The sequence below is a fragment of the Larimichthys crocea genome, chromosome VI, assembly GCF_000972845.2.
Source record: "Larimichthys crocea isolate SSNF chromosome VI, L_crocea_2.0, whole genome shotgun sequence".
Taxonomy (NCBI): Eukaryota; Metazoa; Chordata; class Actinopteri; family Sciaenidae; genus Larimichthys; species Larimichthys crocea.
Genome location: NC_040016.1, coordinates 8709409 through 8732128, shown reverse-complemented (window position 1 = coordinate 8732128; position 22720 = coordinate 8709409). Strand labels below are relative to the sequence as shown.

Genomic DNA, 22720 nt, shown 5'->3' with positions numbered 1-22720 from the left:
GCCCCAAAACAGCCATTGTCCAATCACACATCCTAGCAACCGTTACTATGTAAGTATACAAATACACGTGTATATTTGTAAATATATTGGGTATTTGTAAATATATGATTTCGCATTTGTAAAAATTCACACACACGCATCTCTTTCCTCAGTGACATTTCAAGATATATCTGGCATTGTTTGAGGACATTTCTAGTGATAAATGTGCGTTTTATTTTCTCAATCTATGTCGACTGAAAGCAAATTGTGTTTTATTAGTCCTCTAGTGATAATTTATCCGACTGCTTAGTCACTTTGCAGTGGGCGTCATGGTTACCATAACAACACTGGCCGTGATGAGTTCTGTATTTAACTGCTTCACTATTCAGCCCTCCTGTGGGGTCACATTACAGTTTACATTGTTTAGAAGGGCTGAATAGTGTAGCAGTTAAATACAGAACTCAGTCTCCGCCCGCTTTTAATCTTGCATCAAATAGTGAACTGCACTGCATATTGTATGCAGACTTGCATGCATGTACAAATCACCACTAGTAAATATTGTGCTAGTACTAGTATTGAACTACAAGAAGCAAAACAGTTGCAAGCCTTTGATTAGAGTTATGTAAAGCTTTAGATGGGATAGTTAGGTCCTAGAGATGTGGTGACAACAGCTGCACAGAGGGGACCCAAAATTCCTGGCAGCGCCCCTGGCTATGATATATGAGTTTTTCCTACATGCTTAGAAGGAGAGTGTGAGATGTGGGAGAGTATTCATTTGGTTGCAATCTGTAACTCCATTGCTACGTGCCACTAAATGAATCCCACACACTGGACCTTTAAAAATATATTAAGACTCCAACTGTCTCTAACTGCATGGTGAACTCTGTAAGCTGCGTAAGAGGAATAATGTTATAAGGTTATTTCCCCTCTGTTTAAAATTTTTTCCTCTATTTGTTAAACTTTTCAAATACCGCTGTGCACCTTCCCTACCATAAAATAATTTCAATAATCTTGATGATGATTAGTTAGTTAAATAGCTCCATTTTTAAATAAGCAGCAACCTCAGTGGCTGAAGAAGTGACGCACAATGACTATTATACTAAGGTTTAAAGTTATGTGTAATTAACACTATGACTGCTTTGACTGACGTGTGCTGTTACACATGGCTTGTTTGAGCAGCCAGGTGTTATTCAGCCCGCCTCAGGTCCAACGAGGATCCACATCTTTGCCGATTTATCAATTAGCAATCAACAGTTTGGACTACCATGGCAGCAGTCAGAGCCGGAGAGTTTGAGCTTTTCATTGTATGATCATGTTATAGCAATATGTTCAAATAAAAACTCGGTGCTTCAAAATATTTTTTATTGAGTAGAAAATGTATTTCATATATCATCATTTAAAGAGAGGTCTGAAAACATCCAAAATCAAAAAAACAAATACATTTGTTCTTAAACACAATCTTTGTTCGTTTCAAAATGTAAACAGGAAAATATATAGCTTGTTTCTGTTAGTGTTTCCAACAGTCAGTGATAATATAAATGCCCCAAATCACAGGCCTAAATACAAGACGTGATGTCAGCCTGTAGAAGCTGTGAAAAAGTCACACAGTCACATGTTGGGTTTTTGAAATTGTGTCATTAGGCTACATTATTACACGTTCAAACATGGCTTTTGGTTGTAATTCCTGTTTCGAGTCCTTCATGAATATGTCTCAGAGGGAAGTGTCTTGAGATTTAAAATGTTCTTCATGTAGGCACTGCTTTGGGCTTCAGGAACATCCTGCTGTGCCAGTAGTCTGGATTGTCAAAAGATCTGTCACCGGCTCCAGGTTCCCCAACCCCGACTCCAGCTCGCACTTTGACGTAGGGTTCAAACCCAGATCGCTGAGCCTCTGTGCCCCCTACTGCTCCCTCTGCTTCCCTCCGCAAGTTCTGGTACACCACTGCATCGCCGGGTCCCACGGTCGCAAAGCAGTCCATGTCCTCGTACTCATACGCCTCGCCTTCGTCCCTTCCTTGTATCTTCAGCTCCTTCCTGTCTTGAAGAGCTTGTCGCAGCTTTGGCTGTCTGTTTGTGTAATGATAGTTGCTGTCCTCCACATATTCGTCCTCCTCTTCTTCCTCCTCCTCCTCCTCCTCCTCCTCTTCATCCTGCACCTCTCTGGCCATCCTTGCTGGCGGAGGAGGAGGAGGATCATGTGCTGGAGGGCTTTCATCTTTTTCACTCCCCCTGATGTCCATGTATTCATATTCGACTTCATTAGATCCCTGCTGCTCTGCATCAGAGTTGTGATTGCTTCTCGTGTGACCTCCCCTGACCTCCACAGACAGCGCGGTGTCAGCTGAGCACGCCGTCGTATGTGACGATACAGAGGAGGTGCGCTTCTTGTTGTTCGGCCTCAGCCAGTGGCTGCTGTGTCTGGGCGAGACAGGTGTTACGCACGTCTGTTTGTTCATGTATTCGTATTCTTCATCGTCTGGATCGTCCAACAGGCCAGACGAATGAGACTTGCGTATCCTGCCAGTAACGGCTCGAGATGTGGAAAGTAAGGTATCTGAAAAAAATAAAGAAAAATGTCATGACTAAGAAGGCTGGTTATGTTTAAGTTGTCTTGTGGTTTCCTGTTTTATTTTGAAATCCCCCCCTCCCTCTCGTTTCAGATAACTTGCCCCTTCCCCCGTCTGAGGTGTCAGGTGTTTCTCACCTGTCTGATTGTCCCCCCCGCCCTGATTGTTTCCACCTGTCCTATATTACCATGTGTATATATTGTCTGCGTCTCCCTTTGTCTGTTGCCAGTTCGCCTTGTCCCTTGTACCAGCTCCTCGCCATAGTCAAGTTCCTTTCTACTTTTGATCCTTGCTCGTGTCTTGTCTTTGGACTTTATAGAGTTTTCCCTCTCATGAGTGTGTTTTTTGTTTTGTTTTTGTTCTTCAGATCAGTGTGTTTCAACCTTAGTCCTTGGGGAACACTGCCCTGCATGTTTTAGATGTTTCCTGCTCCAACACACCTGATGAGTGACTCGTTTTTAGGCCACTGCAGAGCTTGATGACCGGCTGATCATTTGTATGAGGTGTGGAGGAGGAGGAAACATCTAAAACAGGGGTCTCCAAACTGTTCCACAAAGGGCTGGTGTGGCTGCAGGTTTTTGTCCCAACCAAGAGCACACAGTTTGACCAATCAACTCTCTGAAGACTGAGATCAGTTGGGTAAATGAGTCAAGTCTGATGTGCTGCTGTTTGGTTGGAAGGAAAACCTGCAGCCACACCGGCCCTTTGTGGAACAGTTTGGACTTTCTGTTGTACTTTCATAATAAAAGATTTTGTTTATTTCACACTTTGTCTCCCGAGTCGTGTGTTTGGGTTCAAGCTTTGACAGAAAAATGGATAAAGTGAGATTTGAAGTACCTGAAGATGTAATCCAATGGTGTTATAGCTGTATATCACTTTTTTTTTCTTGAGGTTGCTTTTTGCCAACACACTTTGATATGTTTTTACACTTTTTTTTTCTCGTTATACAGAAAATATATTAAGAGCTGGAAATTTTACTTTTATGGAATTATTTACTATCACTCTCATGACTGTCTGATACATGTGAAGCTACTGCCAGCAGCCCAGCTTAGCTCAGCAAAAAACACTGGAAACAGTCTCCGAGTCTCTCCAAAGATAACAAACTCAATGTTCTGGAACCTCCAAAGCTCATTAATAAGTGTGTTATATCTAATTTCTACAAAAAACACAGTATGAATGTGCCAAATATCTGGGCCAGGACTAGTCATGTCTTGCAGACTCATAAGACTCTGAGAATTCACTGCACAAGGGAAGGATCCAAGGATAAAACCACATTGTGTGGTTTTCCATAGTCCCTTAAACAAGCAGACCACCTTTTACAAATAAATGTGACATGGCACACAATTAAAAGATCATATCTGATGAGATCGGCCTCAGTATAATGTGTTATGTAGGCGTTGGATAGAAAATAGTCTGCCAGATTGGTATTCATTTCATGAAATGGTGGCTGTGACTCAGCAGAACTGAACATCTATTTCCCAGGAAAGATTGTTAGAGCTACATAAATGGACAACAAATGAGTCACCTCTCTCTGGACTGTCTCCAGGAAGCACATATCCATTCTGGTCTTCTTCCTCCATCTGTGGTGATGGAGTCTCTGGTGGCCCGCCAGACAAACTGTCCCTCTGCGACATGTAAGCGCTGTCCTCGCGATGACGCCGCCTTTTCGGGCTCCCTCCCATAGAAAAGTCCTCACTCATCTCCAGCTCCACGGTTATACCGCAGCCCTCCGAGCTCTCAGACACAGTGCGGGCTGAGTTTAGTCGAGAGCGTGACTGCCATATGGCCTAAACAAGACAACAGACCTGTGTTAGTAATATGACAAGAGTAGGAACGTGCATTTGGATGATGTTGACACTTTAGTTACCTGTACTGGGTTGTCAACACCCGGGGTCATAGGCAGGTAACCAGCCCCGTTTGATGGAGCAAGAACACCCTTTACAGTGAAGTAAAAAAAAAACAGAAGTGAGATTTAGATCCAGGAGGTGACATGAAAAGTCTTGGAAAGTCACAGGAAATGGTGTCTCTTACTCTGTGGGCGTCCATCCTTGACAGGCGACTGAGGCTTCTGGACTGAGACAGATAGTGAGGAGCTGGAGTTAAGATGTCTACCACCCCCATCTCTTGGTCTACAATGTCCATGTCTACATCATCCAGCTCATCCAGGTCTACACTCCGCTGGACGGGTTCATCTGGGGCTGCGTCCTGTTGGCTGCACTCCTCCTGGTGGTGAAACACAGATTAGCATATTGTCTTGTTCTATTTTACTCTACAATAAACAGAAAGTTTGGTGTGTTTCTACTGATAAACACACAGCATTGTGCTTCACATCTTACTTTGATCACCAGGTAGCGAGGGGGGTCTCTGGCCATTCTGGTGAATTCATTTGCCAGCTCTTTGAATGTTGGGCGGACATTCTCATCAATCATCCAACCTGCAGATTAAAAACAAGAGCCAAAGTTCGTCACTCAGCTTTATGGAGTTGTCGAAAATCAGACATTTCATTGTCAAAGGGGACCTCATGTTGGTGGTAGAGCTAAAGTCGGGGCATAAAGACAGATATAAGACAGGCACTCACACTTGACCATGACCATATAGACATCAATGGTGCAAATCTGAGGCTGAGACAGTCGCTCGCCCTTTTCCAGCAGATCAGGAACTTCCATCGGACGCATCGTAGTGTATGGCTCTGCCCCGTACGACATCATCTCCCATACTGTCACTCCTAAATGAAGGGGAGAGATTTTAGTAAACACAACACGATCCGGTACAAATGAAACATCAACAGCTCCAAAGTGGGACTTGTAAGATGGTTTAAAACTCACCATAACTCCAGACGTCGCTCTGATGTGTGTACCTGCGAAACAAGATGCTCTCTAAGGCCATCCATTTGATCGGTGCCTAAACATGTAAAAAAAAAAAAGGAAATGTCACTATTGTATCAGAGTGTGAGCAATAAATCCATGTCAAAGCCATTTGTCTATTGTGTCTTTCCTGCCAGGATACTGACCTTGACCTCATTGTAAAAGTACTTCTTGTCATCAGGGTAAAGCAGGTCTGCAATGCCGTAGTCTGAGATCTGGGCGGTGTAGTTATTCTTCAGGAGAACATTTCTGGCGGCCAGGTTCCTGTGGACAACCCTGTTTTCCTCCAGGTAATACATACCCTGATGGGAAAGGACAACAGTGATTTTAAGTGCGAGTAGACCAAACCATGGGCGAAGGTTGACAAAAAAATAGCCTACATATGAACAAAGTTGGTCCTTTTACCTTTGCGATTTGAACACACCAGTTCAGCAGCCTCTGCGGACTGAGATTGTTCTTGCAGTTCTTGACGTGCTCCAGCAGGGAGCCCTGACTGCTGAGCTGGGTGACGAGCTGCAGGCTGTCTCCAGGACAGACACCCAAAATCCTGACAACATTTATGTGGTCCAAACTCCCCATCATCATCATGTGCTGCAGGGGAAAATTCAGGTTCAATCAGTAAGGATTTATTCAGGTAAGCGATTTAAGTTGTTGGCTGTGTATCAAATATTCACTTCTGGTAGACAGTTGACTTGGTTGGTTGAAGCTGGTTGCCCATCAGCTTGGATTTACAGCAGTTACAATGGACCCATGAGTAAAGGGCAAGATTAAAAATATCCATACGCACCTTTTAAACTTCAAACTCAAGCTCCTGTAATATAATATATGTCTATATGTGTTCGGTATATTACAAAAAAATGATCCTCATATGCTCCTATATAATCGTATATATACTACTTCTGCTGCAGGAGTGATTTGAGATGTTACTTTGGGTTGCAACTTCTGTAAATCTAAACTGACTTTGCAAAGAAGCCACAAACCTTCCAAGCCCACCATCAGTGAGAGAAAGTCATGTTTTCTTACATCTGTCAGCTCATTGAAGGTCTGCCGTCCAGAGCGATCATGGATCACCTTTATGGCCACAGGAAGCTTCACTGTATCGCCCTCAGGAATCCAAATGCCCTGTGTGGTAAGAAATAGTTACCAATGTATCATTTGGTAAATGAATCAAATTAAATATGCAAGAGGAGGATTGAATAGACAATCACCAATACCTTATGGACTGATCCAAACACTCCGTTACCCAGCAGCTTGATTTTACGCAGCTCTGTGGGCTTCAGGATCCGAGCATGGACTTTAGCCCCTTTCTCTCCTGGATCCAGAGGCTCAAAGCTCTGCACACACATAAAGAATAAAGTATAAATCAAAACAAACTTAACTGAAGCATCAAAACAGCATCTCTTCAGACTCTGACTAACCTCTCCGCTCTCCATGTATCTCCTCATGGCTCGCTTGCGACGGATGGCAAGACCTCTGCGGTACAGAATGGTCAACACGAAAACAGAGAATAAAGCGAAGAGGATGGCAATCACTCCCAGTACGATGGCCGTGGTCGCTTGTCTAAAGACAAAAGAAGAGGACGAGAGGATGTCACATTGTCTGCACTTGATACTGAATCAAACTATTTGAAACACGGCAGAGCAACTTACCCAGAAATGTAACGGGATGACCCAACACAGTCTCCAATTCCTGGACCGAAGCACCTATACACAAAACACAGGCAGAGGTGAGTTTGAAATAAACACAAACATACACACAAATATACAGAGCTCTTGTTATCGCTTACCCCTGGGTACAGTTGACGTGGCACGTTTCACAGCGTCCTTCCTTGTTGGGGTATTTAAAGATGACTTCCTCCCCTCCCATCACGCCCTCAGGACACGAGGAGACACAATGTGGACCGTCCTGCATGCTGGCACATACTACACACTGATCAGCTCCCTTAAAAGAAAGACAGTAATGATTCAAAGTCAGTGACAATATGGGGTAGAGTTATATATATATACTGTAATGCCATTAGGTGGCAGCAGCACACCCAAAGAATAGAGGACATCTTACTGAGCCTGTGCAGGTCTCCTTCCCCTCCTGAACCTTACACTCAGGGTGGCATGGCATACACTCCCCTGACCGAGTAGCAAACTCCCGCCTCGCCCTGCATTCAGTGAAAAAAAAGTTTTTTCACTTTCGAAATCTTTGAACAGACTGCAGATAAGATTGAAAAGATGTGGAGCGACTATGCCACACAGCAAACATTACTCACATTAAGGCAAACACTGTGAATTTTATTATTCATGTTATTGGTTGTTTAATGAAGACTCACCCGGTTAAGAACATGCAGTCTGGCACGCAAGTTCCTCCTCTGCTGTATTTCTTACAGGACACACACTGGTTTGGCCCTGGGCCCCAGCAGCCATCAGAGGAGCACAGGGGGTCGCACACATGACCTTCACTAACTACAGATGACAAAAATCAGTGATCAACATTGATCAACATTGACAAGAGAGCTGGTTTACAAATGATCCATTCATTCACTCACTGCATTGATTTTTTGGTCTGTTCTCCTTGACGTCAATGGGTTTCTGACGTCGCTGACGGGAGCTGCTGGTTAAGATACGTGTCCAGTTGACGGTGTCATGATAGCAGAGCTTCTTGTTTCCCGTGATGTAGACGCCGCCATCGTTTATTTTCCGTAGCGAGCGTAACCCCAGGGAGGTCAAAGAGGAGCTCTTCATCACCATGAGAGCGTAACCCCTGAAATAACAGACAGTGAACAGATGTGTAGGAACAGTTGTCAACATAAAATCCCAAATACAATCCCTCACCCGATCTGTGCAGGGAAAGACTGATTCTATGAACATGGTGACAAGGCAGGCAAAGTCCTGGCACACCAAATCAGGGAATCGGCAGCTTCTAGATTAATTACAGAGATTTGTACAAGCTCTGGACTGTTAACGGTAAATCAACAAGAAATGAATGACGAATTCAAACAGTTTTATTCCAAATTATATTCTACAGAATCAGCCGGTGACCCCACATTAATTGATGGCTTTCTTGATAAATTGGCAAGCTATACGTTTTTTAAAACCTTCTTCTCTTTGTGTATGTCTGTGTCATTGATATCTGCATGTCAAACATGTCAACATATTGTTTGTATGGTAAACTCTGAAAACCCCAATAAAAAAATAAGAAAAAGAAATGAATAGTTATAATACTGTGATGTAACTATGTGATGTAAGAGCTTACTAATTTATATCTTACTTTGAAAAGCTATTCCTCTGAATTTATGAGGTTTTAATTACTATTATGTAATTAAGTATTTGTTTAATGCAAAAAATGAAAATATAAAATATTGATGTTTTGATTCAGGTGGACGAGTTTTCAGGATCAATCGATGACATAAAGTGATTAGACAAATCAGGTTTCATTATCAAAGGATTATTGTCATTATCATTGTTTAAGTTTGAATTTATTTTATTTTTTATTTCTTGTTTGAATTTGTGAACGTTAAAGGACAATAACAAACACCTCTAACACCCATGTCTTTGAAATTACACAACTTGTAGCTACTGGAAATTTCAAAAAGGAATGCAAACCGCATAAATTCATGTAAACTGTTTGTTTTTTTTAAACTCTGCAGACTTACACGGGTAGGTCAGTGATACTTAAATTTTGCAATTAGGGAATTAAGGTTGCATAAAGATTGGAATTCTTATGGCTTTTTTTTTTGCTTTCATAAAATACAACCAGACTCTTGGATTCCCAATTTTGCAGCCAAAAAACATTGAACTTATTGAAGAGTTACGCCCCAACACCAACTCAATCACCAATTCCCAGGCCCAAATATGCCCTGTAGTATAGAATAATGATATGTAAGCCAAGAAAATGATTTTAAATGGGATGTTGTTCATGAAAAGGCAAATACGGGCAGGTAATATTTACTGTACCTTCTAGAGCTCACTCCTCTACATGTGGTAAAAAGAAGTGTAACAAAGGGAAGAAAGAAATACAAGATTAACAATCAGTCTGCTATGCACCAAAAGATACAACAACATGATCGTGACGTGACCTGAGTCACCTCAAGATACAAAAACAATGGTAGAACAAACAACAATTGCTCACGTGTAAAGCGTTCTGCCTTGAATAGTTTGCAGGTTGGAGAAGACTGACAGGTCAGACATGTTTTTAGGCCATGACTGGATACTGAGGCTATCTGAAATTAGAGACATCGTGTTTCAGAGGCTGCAACCACACTGCAAACACTGTGACGTGACATTTCCAAAAACAAAAACACACAGACACACACACTCACCTGTGATCTCCGTCACCGTGTTGAAGATTTTCAGTTTCTCTGGATCGAGGGGCGGTACGCCGTTGTAAGGATCACTTTGAAGAGAGAAAAGAGGAAAAAATAAAGGCCTGTTGCAAAAAATCATCCATGAAACGTGAAAAAAAAAACGACAGACTAAATGTAGCAAAAAAAAAGCTCAAATACAAATATCATAAGTTTACCCTTTGATCCCGGTCACCAGGAAGTGCAGACTGCCCTGGATCGTGGTGCAGTTTATGAAACTGTCAATGTTGAAAGCGTCGACGGTTTGTCTGTTTATACTTCCTGTGCCGTGACAAGCTGCGAGGAAGATGAAGAAGAGGAGGAGGAGGAAGAAAGCCAAGACGGCATTAGTTACTTTGCACAGCTATATATTTGCTGGCTACACAATAACACAACACATGTATAGCTGATACTTTAAAATAGTATCTCTGTACGTATGCAAAACTTTTTCTTGTACTACACTATGTACTAATTTTGTTTAAATAAAAGATGTTTCCTAAACCAGTGCTGTTGAATTTTTTTAAAAATACCCTTTGGACAGAGGCCTATACAGGGTTCACATCTCTTCACTCCCTTTTTCTCCACCTCCGTTTTATCAGACGGGCAGTTGCTCACACACGAGCTGCCATCCACCAGAAAGTTTGCTGTAAAAAAAAGAAGAAGAGAGAAACAAATTAGTGACTTAAACAACAATAAACTCAGAGAAGGTTTGAATGATGTGTATTAATTTAAAACCGCATGTGTGTGTGGTGGGACTCACTGGGGCACTGGGCTACACAGATGGAGCCATACTGGTACTTTGCATTGGGGTTGGCCTCCAGTTTGAATTTATGCTTGTTGTAGATGAGAGCCCGGGGACAAAGAGGCACACAGGGGCCCGAGTTGTTGAAGTTTCTGCAAGCCTGTACAACATAATAAAGCAAGTCAACAACACAGCTCATAGTTGACAGATTTTTTTTGTGTGTGTCTCTGACAGTTTGATTGATCATGGTGAGACAAGCACAGGCGTTACTAAAAAACATTAACAATGGCTCTGTTTGTATTCAAGTCTCCCTTAGTAAGCCAAGACAGTGTGATAGTGTGGCACAATATCAAAAAGAATTCATCGTCCATCATTAATTTTATTATTTACACCTACTATGATACAACACAAAAGGTGAACTCACAAAGCAGTCTGTATCCAAAGGTCCGGTGCAGCCTCCAGCACACTCAATGTGGCAACACTCGCTCGGGCTTAGACCAAAGCATCGCCCGTTACACTGAGGAGCGCACACAGTCTTTGTCACTGAGAGGAAGAGAGACAGCATGTTCATTTGTTAGCATTTAAACCTCCATGTCAGCACATGGATCACACATACACGTGCAACTATTCTAGCTAAAAACTACCTGTTTTAAGAATTTATTTTAAATGACACGTCAAGATAACAAATCAAAAAACAATGATGTGCGATGTGTAGTAATTATGATTAAAATATTGTTTTGTGTTGAGGGTTGAGATGTAGCCTGATCTTCCTGGAAACCTTCCAGAAAGCGTGACAATTGATTATTTAATGTTAGGGAGTGTGATCTTTTCAAGGAAACGTTATTGTGAATGTACAAAAAAAATTGGAAATCTTGTTGCACCACTGACTCATCTTTTAGGCACCCCCAGGACACACAAACCCATTTGGCAACAACTAAGTGCAACTGTGTTAATGCATGTGGAAATAAAGGGAGGCTGATGTCACTCACAGATCTGGCACGTGTCGTTTCCTGGACCCCAGCATGGTTTGTCTCCGCACGCTTCATGGCACGGCTCTAAAATACGATTTCATCATCAGTACATGCATGTTTTATAGAAATATGAAAGTATGTGATGTTCATGTGTGTGATCGTCATCTTTTTCCACTCACTTTCCGGCCCATTGTCCTCGATTAGAATATGAGCCGATGCATCCTTCACTATATCCAGCCAGTTCACCTGCGGGGCGTAGCTCAGGTACTTATTCTGGATGATCATGACTCCTCCCTCCAGTATTTCTGTGGGCGGGCAAACAAACATACAAGCATTTAAATGGCGAGAGACAATTAGAAGAAAAAAAATAAAAAACAAGCCTGAGCAGGCCCATGACTCATCCTATCAATCTCAAGCCATTTTCAGTTTACTACAGCACATACAGTATAATTCGCCGTGGCTCATGTTACACTGGCAGTTGAGCGGTTGAGGAGAGATTCCAGGTACTTCACATCACAGCCTACACACACTGCTTGAAGGTGTGTCTGTGTGTGGGTGTGGGAGCTCCAACAGTAAGTGTCACCGTCCAACCCCGACTTTCTTATCTGCTCCACTGCAGCCTCCCACACTTAAACACACTGAGCGACTTCCTGTGTGTACCTGTAAGGTGTGTCAAGCCCAATTCTTGAAGGCCATGCTGCCCGTCCTTCACGTAGTTGATCATCACAGCCAAGGCGTACTTGTTCTCGTACAGTGTGGTGCCCCTGATGATGCGTAGGTGGTGCAGGGGAATCTGACTGAATCCGTTGACGGCGAACAGGATGTAGCCCGTGACCTCCCTGATAGACTGCAGAGTTAAAAAGGGAAATCAGATAAATTAGAGTTTCTGCTTGTGTTAGCCATCGTGATTAATAATAACCTGGCAGCAGAGGTGTGTTTTTTTGCTCTTGTTGTTAGTCATCATGACTGTAATGCAGTGATTGATTTGGAAAAGGACTTAGAGGGGGCGACACAAATGAGCTCATTGCATATTTGAGACAGAGACATCATCCACTACAGGCAGTGACAAACAACCTGTCTTCGATCCTTGTCTGGACTAGTTACCACGCAGTTCTTCTCAGTGACACATTTACTGTAGTTCTGTGAAAGCAGCACCGGTAATCTGCTTTCTACCGTACACACATGCTTTCATTCGTTTCAGATCTTTACCTGCAGGAAAGAGAAGTCTCTGGTGTGGTCCATCATGGTGATCTCAAGGTTACCCATCACAATCTCACAGCCGCTGTATATCTCCTTAATCCGGTTGTACTGGATCTCTGAATTTCCCGTCATGCTGAAAAAATTCTGGGTACCGAAGCAAACGACCACTGGAAAAGTGAAGAATGAACTCTTGTTAATGAAAATTATTACATCAGTAAGTCACACCATAAACAGTACTAATACTAGATCACAAAATCTGCATTCATCCACAGTTGAAAATAGTCCCCAACATATAGACTCTTTACTCCTGTTTGAGTAATGTTTGATAAAAACTATAGTGCCCAAGCTCTTTTAGGATAAAACCAGTGAACCCAAAACTTCTAGGGTCTGCTCCCAAAGCCAGAAATGACTTCAACCAGGGCCTTCCTTAACAGCATGTTCAGAGTTTGGATGAGGATCTCTGTGATAACAGCAGAACAGAGAGGACTGAACACTGAAACTGCGATGGCAGATTTACAGACTACAAATAGAAAAGTTGGAAATATGACACTGGAAGAGAGCGCTTGGTGGATTTTTTCTTCGCTCACAAAGTAATCAATGTTCAACTTTGTTAGGAATTAGAAAGTTTGGCTGACTTGCCTGGGAATATGTAAAATAAACCATTCATTATTTTCTGAAACACGGATCAAAGAAAATGCCGAATGAGAAGTTTCATTGAGTCATTTCGATGCTGGAGGAACAGAGGCTAGTCCAGACGTGATGTCATGACTTTATATCTGTGAGATTTAGTCCTCGATACAAAGCAATGGCCTTGGGGCTCAAAACTACAAACAGTCGGGGAAGTCGAGAGACAGACTAACTGGTCTTTCTATTAGAAATATAAAATAACACAGGCTTAATCCTTTAATGAACGTTCTTTCATTTACAGTTATCTAGTATAGAGGTGTAGGACTACAAAAGTCAAAAACAGGCACTGATGTTCTCGCTGTGACATCGCAATACAAATAAAATTATGTATATTCTATCAAATCGTTTTATGAGGGGACACAGTTTAAAGAGCGCTTTATGCCGCTTACTACAAGCCCCTGTGTTCTGATCACTCAGTATCAATGAATGTACTGTAACAGTGTGAAACAAGCTGAGGATTGTGTACAGGGCTGAGACAAACATACAAGGCCTTGTTTACGGGTCTGTGGGAGTTCAGCCATTCAGCGTCACTCGAAGGCTGCTTTGCTATTCAAATGTCACACAGGAGAGACGCAGCAGAGAGAAAATGGAAGAAAGGGACGCACAGAGAGGACAGAGAATTTAAAAATCAATGCAAACAGACACACAGGTGTGCACATGCTTTTGGTCTGGGGTGATTTATTTATTTTTGTCATGATATTTTAAATAAGGCGGAAAGAAGAAATGGTTTTCTGCTTGAAGAGCTTTGACTGGCCTGTGCAGAGCTCTGACGTCAAACTCATCCAGCATTTTTGGGATGAATTGTGAAGTTTATCGCCCAACATCAGCCCCCGACCTCACTAATGCCGCATGAGAGCTGATCACTGCAACAGGCCTCCAAGATCTTGTGGACAAGAGCCTTCCTCGAGGAGCGGAGGGTGTTACAGCAACACATTAATCTCAAATGTTTTGTTTGAATAAAGTCACCTTTAGCCTGGATAGTAAACTTCACTATGACTGTAGATGTATTTCAGGACACTGCTACTGTTTCCTGAACCGGTCGACTCTGATTGTTTTTTACTACGATCTAAAGATGGTGTATTGAAACCACGCTTACATGGCAGGCCGCACGCATGAAGTACGCTCTGGCACACTCACAAACACATTCCACCTGCTGCCATCGGAGTCAAAATAGAGTCCGGTAGAAGAACAACAGGATCAACAAGCACATAAAAAGGCTAATGATTATTAAGCTCACAGACACGGCATGAGGTGTGTGCGTCCTAGGTCCATGAAGTCCTGATAAGAATCACTTTATTGTGTTTCTGAGAACACTGAGTTCACAAGAAACTGGCTCTGCACCATATTAAAGTCCAGTTTACACATATCTCCACCCCCTCCACCCCCTGCATGGTAGCATGTCGATAGATTTAGATTTTATCCGGGCAGATTTATGATACATAAATCATCTGGTTCGGAAAGTCCAACAATGTGACAGAGGTTGAAGGAATTTTGTTTATGCTACTCGTGGCTTTCTTTCCAGAAATAATGTCGTCAGTGACATCTGGATGATCAAGAATAACCTGGAGTTTCTGGGAAAACCTTGCCTTTTGATTTCTTCAAATGTCATTAATCAATTTTGTTGAGCAACACAAATACATCTTATATTCGGTGTTATTAGAGTGGGGATTTAATATCTTAAAACCTGGACACATTGGGAAAACTGGATGTGATTTACCAGGAAGAATGTGCTGGAGGCATTGAACAGACCTGAATATTTACTTTGCAGACAGGGTCTAACGGTGCGTTCATGAAATGCCAAACGTCTGCTGATTTTAGCCAGATACAAACACAAGTATAGCTCTTTTTAAATAAGTTGAATCAACTCTTAAAATCTGTGTAAAGGCAATTCAGTGCGTTAAATGCCTGGCTGCAAGGTGTGTGTTTTGTGTCTCTCCTTCCCTATCCCTGTGTTTTTTGTCACACTCTCACACAGCTGTAAACATAAACACTTCACTGGTAAACCTGAGAATTACATCAGGTGTCTCTGCATCTGTCCTCTCTCACTCTGCCAAACCTCAAAGAATTAGAGCAAGCTCTAGTTACCAGATATATATGATCATCTAGATCCCCTCATCATCCTGTTGTACTAATTGACTCTATGTGTTACTCTGCATTGGCATTACCCATGTGTTACGTGCCTGGCTGCAAGGTGTGTTTTTAAATAAACCATTTTTCTTTCGCTACCACCGAGAATTTGTTGATTTTATGATTGTCGTGTTGTTGTCTGACTGGGTTTAGTCCTTGATTTTATGATTGTCGTGTTGTTGTCTGACTGGGTTTAGTCCTAGTTTTCACATGTTTTCTTTCAAAACACAATAAATATGTTGGAAGATAGTTGCTGAAAACACGTGAAAAGACTTTAAACGATGTAGTTCTGAAATGTGGAGTTAGAGGTTCAAACTGTTTTTCACCAGTTTTCAGTCCAGGACTTTGTGGGCGGTCCTAAAACGAGACTGCGTGATGTCACGCGGCGATCATTAACATGAAATTTGCATATTCCTGCTAAGAATACTGCTCATTTTTACCTGATTTTGACACCTAATTTCATAGACTTGTTATTTTTGATCCTTCAAATTTGGCTGGGTGGTTAATAACACTTTGTTCTTGAGTCTGACAAACTCAAGAACACAAATTTATTTTGACTTCACATGGACTTTAAAAGAACATTTTGGGCACTAAGTTGCTAAGTTGAGAAAAGATCTCTGAAGCTCATTAATAAAGTTACTGCTGCTGATCAATAAGGTCCAACTATTCCTTTAATATATCATTCAAATTTAACTGCCAGCACCGGTGGCTTTGCAACTTTTTAGTTTTCTGAGTTTGCATGTTCTCCCTGCAGTCCAAAGACGTGCAGGCTAACAGGTTAATTGGTGACTCTAAGTCAGTGACCTTGCAAAGGATAAGCGGCTACAGATAATGGGCGGATGGTCGATATGACAAAGGAATCTATGTTGCATTAAGAGATGTGTGGGATCCAGTGTCTTTGAGCTTGACTCTTGCAGAGGCTAAAAGTCGGGCCTTGCTGTATCTGTAATCTATAATCAACCACCCATGACGTGCTTTCTTAAGCATCCATGCCTATATATTGCACCATGTCAGGGTTATCACAGTGAGTCACTATGAGTAAGTCTTAACCAATTTGCGTTCATAGATTTTTGCTCATCAAAAGTCATTCGTCTGAAATGATGTCAGTTTATGAGCTACTCAAGGGGGACACTCTTTATCTACCCCACCTTAGATAAGCCCTGCGAGCAGCTCAATGCTATCTTGAGTTGTTGACTCTACGTTGTTTGAATTGGCTGTCGGGAAATAGTCGTGAAACATCTGTGCGCGTACGTTGGAGAAGCTTCCATATGCTAGAGTATGTACAGTACGCGTATAGTGCAGCCCACACTACAGGCGGGAAAACCGGTGTGTGCACATGCAGCACAGTATGTGACAGAATGGTATGTCGGCCATACAGACTATGCATAAGCTGAAGCTGTGGGAGCTGAAACCTCAACAGGCTGAGTGGGTTTCTGTGTCAAAGGAGGACTTTCAGTGTTGGCAGATGGATGATGGAGAAAGATGGAATGGGGTGGAGGGTTTAGAGTCAACACACACATGCACACAATGGCCCTATTTTGAAAGAGAGTGTGTGTGCACATCAAGATGTGTCTGCGCTGACACTTTACTCTCTGTGTCACTCTTTTTTTTTTTACAAACACCGCAGTATGTCTCCTTATCCTGTCATATACTGCACATTAACTCAGAGCAAAATGGTGTCATTGTCCGGGGCACTAAAGTGTAACCTAACACATGACGAAAAACACACAACACGGATCAGGTTCAGCTGTTATTTTTCATTCGTCTGTTACCCGGGTTTCAATACTCGAAAAAGAAGAGAGGGAGAAAAAGGAAAGAAAAGAGGGAGGAGGAGATAAACAAGTTCAATAAAGCGGTTGAGACGATGACTGAGGTAAACAGAAACTTGGCACAGGATGGACAGAGATTACTGCATACCTGGAAAGAGAGTGCGCGGACACGCACGCGCACGTAAACACAAAGACACCTGAGCGCATGAACTATTTCGTTTCATGGCGCATTCATGGGTTCACAGCCAGAGGTTGTGTACAAATGAACAGAACAGATTGTTTTGTATTGTTTTTTCTGTGCAGGACTGCTTCCTCAAACTTTAGGCTGATGTGTAGTAGAGTTACTTCACATCGTAGCTTCAACAGGAGTGACAGCATATTTGCTTGTTGATGCATTTGGTTATTTGGAAGTCACACCTGTAAGAATACAGGAGTGATTTGAGTTGGCACAGCCTGTTGTTGTTTTCGTGTAGTACGTGAAATGAAATGTTGCACTTGCAGTACAAGCTGAGCACACGCTGATACATCGCATACACACCTGTCCTTCCTGTATAAACAGTCAATACCTGCGGTGTTTATCCACAGTGTTAACATATACAAATCTTCGTAATCAAATGTGAAATATGACATTTGCCCTTAAAGTTAACATAAAAACACCCTGAGCACATAATAAAACTATATTACCATCAGTTATTCTGTTATGAGTGGCCAGTTCACCCCATGTTATAGGTTGCTGCACACCTTTCTGCATCAACAACAACCTCTTTTGTAACTGCCCGATGACTACACGACAAAATCCTTTTCAACAGACGAGGACCTATGAGTGAAAATGTTGCTTCATACTTTTGAATTTCCTGCAAAGGGCCTTTTAGTTTAAGTCTTTCTAAGGACCTGACCAGTAGAAGTAACTCTAAAAAAACAAATGTTTTATTCCCGAGGTTTGCATGACTGCTCGTCTCTTCGGAATAAAGAACGCGCCTCTGATGAAACATTATGTGCGCACCTGAGTTAATGTGGTTCAGTACATGTGTTGTGCTTTGTCAGAGAGGCTCTGTCACCTGAGCATCAGCTGCCCGAAGATCGATGATCTCATGTTCGTATCGTGTTGTGTTGGGGTTTAACTCAGAGCAACTCTTCGTTCACCTGCCGCTGGGTGACGGCAACAAAACCACGAGGTCAAAGTTCACAGAGGGTTATTCAAATCACGACACCTCACTCTGCCGCAAACACATCCACTGCGCTCAGCAGCTGAGTACATTTACTCGAGTACTGTACACTGATTTCCATGTTATTCTTCTTTTTACTTCTGCTTCACCATATTTCATGATGCACTTTTTTTTAAAATTTGAGTCGTAGCTAGAGAACAATAATAACAACAATAATTGATTAATCTATCAACTGAATATAAATCAGTGATAATCTGTTCAGCATTTTTCAGGCCAAAATACAAAACATTACCAAGTTCCAGCCCATCAGCTGTGCGTGTGTGAAAGTAAACAAAATATCTTTGAATTTTGATGTCAAAACACTTTAATAAACTTTAATATATCAGCTTGGGCTCTGGGAACATGTAACATTTTTTACAGTTTTCTAATATTTTATTGACCTAGAGAGTATTCTATTAATCTGGAGAATCACTAGTTGGGACCCTAGTTACTTTATTAATTAAGATTTTCTTACAAAACATGATCAGTTTCTAAAATGTGATGTGAATTTTCTACTGAACAGTACAAAGCAGTTAAAAATATGCTTTACTTCAGCTGGGTGTGACATTAAAATACTGCTTTTATGTTAACATATTAATGATAATCCTATAAGAGCACTGATACTCACACATAAGTACATTTTGTTGTGAATACGTGTACTTTTACTACTTAAAACATGACTTTTGTGTGAATACGTGTACTTTTACTACTTAAAACATGACTTTTGAGTATTTTTACATTGTTGTATTAGTACTTAGCCTTTCCATTAATAAATTTAAATGCTGACTGTACTGAGAAAACTGAGATTCAAACACATCAGAGGTGAAAAGGTTCTCTATTGTATTGCCTGTGGTTGTCAGTCAACAGGAGGTGAAAGGTTGGGCTGCTCTGTCGCAAAAAACCTTGAAACAATTGAGACAAACATGGTAAAGCACACACACACACACACACACACACACACATAGGCACAGAGTCGTGGGAGAGGTGCAGGTGACTCACTGCAAACAAGTTTAACGTGTGTGGAACAGGTTCTGGTGTCTGAGGTTAGTGAGGAGGTAGGACAGGTGTTTTCCTACATCAGAGCAGTGAGTGTAGTAAGCAGCTCTAATCCAGGTGTGGGAGGCATGTGTCACCCGCAAAGGTCGATGGATGTTCAGGATTATATGAGTATAAAAACCTGACTGAAAAGTTTATGTGTGTGTTAATGTATGTGTGTGTGTGTGTGTGTGTGTGTGTGTGTGTGTGTGTGTGTGTGTGTGTGTGTGTGTGTGTGTGTGTGTCTGAGCCCACCTCCTTCTGTCTGCGCGCTGCAGAGTCGGAGAGCACACAGCAGCAGGACGCACAGCACCTGCTGCACCTTCCTCATCTTGGCGTTCAATCCTCACTTAAATTCCCACGCTGGCGACGTCTTAAACAAACACAATGATCATTTTAATTAAATTTAAAAAAAGTCCTTTTCTCGTCGAAGATCCGAGAGTCCATTTAGAAGCAGTAGTTGTGTTAATCCAGATTGTCCGGCGCTTTCTTTATCGTCTCCTTCGCCTTTTTTTGGGACTTAAAATGAAGAATTAAATCCGCCCTTTCATTAAAAAAACCTGTTGGTGTTTACTCTGTGTGACATTCAACAGCAGCTTTCTGCGTTACAAGTCCGTGTGAGAGGAATCACTACGGCTCAGTGATTGGCACGCAGCGCGCAGCCAATCAGCGACCGGAGCGTCTGTTTCTCTGGCACTGATTTATCTGGGAGGGACTTGCCTGCGGCCACACGACTACACAAGAGCTCGTAGTTAGATGGGAAACTTGAAAACACCTTGAAAGACGCATTAAGATGCGCCAGTGCCATGAGAAATATGGATGGAGTGAAGATGTTCACCCTGATATGACTCTGTGACTTTGGGATGTAAAGTAGGTTAGTTCAGATAAAGATTTTCAAAACAAGGGTATAATAATGAAAGCATTAAATAAATAAATGTAAGTGTGTTCCAAATGGCACGGTGGTGCCAAAGTTTGTGTGTGTCTCAGGTTAATTGGTAGACAGCTACCAATTTGGCAAATTGGCTGCAATTCACTAAACAGGCAGCAGTCATTGTGTCCAGTTATGCAACAAAGCTTTCACAACGATTGTTGTCAGCGAGTCCAGAAACCTTCAATCAGAGAGATGCAGCATTTTTGTGCTTATTTTGAAAGATTAAGACAGGTGGAGAACATGAAGACGAAGGCGGATGACGTGCAACAAAAGGCCCTCAGTCACAATCCAACCTCAGACGTTGTAATTACATGGCACCGAGGACTCCGAGAGCATGAGGATAATCTGAAGGAGGCACTATATGAGTGAGAGATAATCTACAATGTGCAACCTGTTGTTCTCAAACACTGCACTGGTTTTTTTTAGGCTGGATGTGCACAGGAGTGTGTGTAAAGCTGCACAGAAGTGAAACCTTCTGCCTCATTTGGTGTTTTTCTTATAAAATTTAATGAACACTGGAATTTATGTGGCTGTGAAAATTAAAATAAAGAGTAGGACATGCTTCATTCTTCAATCATTAAAGTTTATTTCTGATGCTTGGCACACTTCAGCCACAGTTTCTTTAAGTTCCTTTTAGCCTTAAAGGACCTAAAATGAAGTCTTAGTTTTTCAGTATGTCCTTTAATAAATCAGCCAGAGTGAAAATGTTTTCTCTCCTTTGTGGTTTCTTAATGTTTAAATAGCTTTACGATTACAGTCAGAACTGTTGAGTTACTTCCTCTGTCCCCCTCATAACCTGAAAACGTGCCTCTTTAACAAATAATGGAGCATTTTTACAACTCCCGCAGTATTGTCCACAAAAAAAAAAAAAAACACGTCAGAAGTTTTTCTTCCGTCTTCTCTGTATGCGTCACTCCGTCACACCTGATCCTCTGGAACATTTCTGTTGTCTTAACATCTGTGCTTTGACCCCGTCCACTCCTTTATACTGGGAAATGCTAAGACTTTATTGCAGCATCATTCTGCCGTTGCATGATTTTATTGTTGTACTTAGGACTGATTTGTGCACAACAGCGTCTGACACATAAGTGTGATTTAACAGTTTCTTGCTGTGTGGGGTCAAACTGCACAGCAGGACTCAGACTGATATCTAATGAGGTTAGAAAATCTTATCTCTTGTCTTAGTTTGTCTGTTTGGCTCCACTCAAACGTCGCCTGCCTGTAAAGAGTGGGTGATCCAGCTGAACTGCTCTGTAGAAACTGGCTCTGCCTGCCGCTCCAGTCTATCTGCCACACACACACTATATATATATATATATAAAGGACAGGAAAACGTCTGCAGTCACACCAGAAAGTCAGACTTTTCTTTCTCTCTGTTTGATTTGAAATGTAAGTGGGGGTGTTAAAAAACAAACGGTTAATATTTCACCACTACCAGGAAATGACTCTCAAAAATATTGCTTTCCTTTTTGGCCACTCAGAAAACAACCTGAGGCCGGAGGAAGAGAAGAGGTTCAAGGACATCACATGTGGTGCTGCTGGCACACACACACACACACACACACGCACACACACACACACACACACAAACACACTGGAACAGGAATCTGTTGTTGTAATAAAAGTGTTTCTTGCATGTGATGATCATCCCCCACTGAACTACTGCACATCATGAAAGTCTATTGACCCAAATGTAGTAGACTTTGTGGTAAAATTGAAATGAAAAATAGACAACCTTGACTTCAAATCATTTTTAGAGAGACTTGATATTCCTCATTTGTGTTTCCAGGTTTTTTTGTAGCTTTATTGGATAGAGACAGCTGAAGGTGGAGGGAGAGAGAGACACATAGTTTTTAAAGGCCTCAGTCTTGTTTCGGTCTCAAAAGACAGAGAGGATTTTAGCTCAAGACTGGTCAAGACCACAACTGTGGGGAATCGCCTGTGCGTTGTCTGATTTATCTGTTCTTAGCTGAATCATCCGGAATAAAATTTGGTTTCCTAAACCACAAAGAATTCATCTGCAAATCAGCATCCACAGTGATTTGTAAATACTTCGAGGTGACTCAATGTAGCAACTACACCCAAAGAGTTTTCATGAATATTAGCTTCATATGTATGTTATATACTGTCTGGTCTTGGTCTCAGTCAAGACTTGGTCTTTGTTTAGGTGGTCTTAACTACAACGCTGGTATCAAGGTCCTAAAACGAAGTTAAGTGTTGTTTCTGAGTTGTTAAATAGAGCCGAGCGTCTCCTGGAATGTAAAGTTTAGGATTAAAAAGCCTCAACATGCAAATCTTTGAATTATAAAGCAC

General features: G+C 41.8%; 1 protein-coding gene across 1 annotated transcript; it reads right to left on the bottom strand.

The window, feature by feature from the left end:
• Window positions 1-1327: 1327 nt before the first annotated feature.
• Window positions 1328-20086, bottom strand: erbb3a (erb-b2 receptor tyrosine kinase 3a). Its single transcript, XM_010754787.3, has 29 exons — window positions 19732-20086; window positions 12663-12820; window positions 12114-12300; window positions 11633-11758; window positions 11472-11537; window positions 10907-11025; window positions 10501-10642; window positions 10271-10384; window positions 9920-10037; window positions 9720-9793; window positions 9530-9620; window positions 9355-9372; window positions 7947-8161; window positions 7731-7863; window positions 7469-7562; window positions 7197-7351; window positions 7060-7113; window positions 6829-6970; window positions 6625-6744; window positions 6434-6532; window positions 5816-6001; window positions 5557-5712; window positions 5372-5447; window positions 5125-5271; window positions 4883-4980; window positions 4578-4769; window positions 4414-4482; window positions 4072-4333; window positions 1328-2533 (listed from the first exon to the last, which is right to left on the bottom strand). Exons 1-29 carry the CDS (start codon window positions 19805-19807, stop codon window positions 1725-1727), a joined length of 4296 nt encoding a protein of 1431 aa, XP_010753089.2. The 5' UTR covers window positions 19808-20086; the 3' UTR covers window positions 1328-1724.
• Window positions 20087-22720: the final 2634 nt, after the last annotated feature.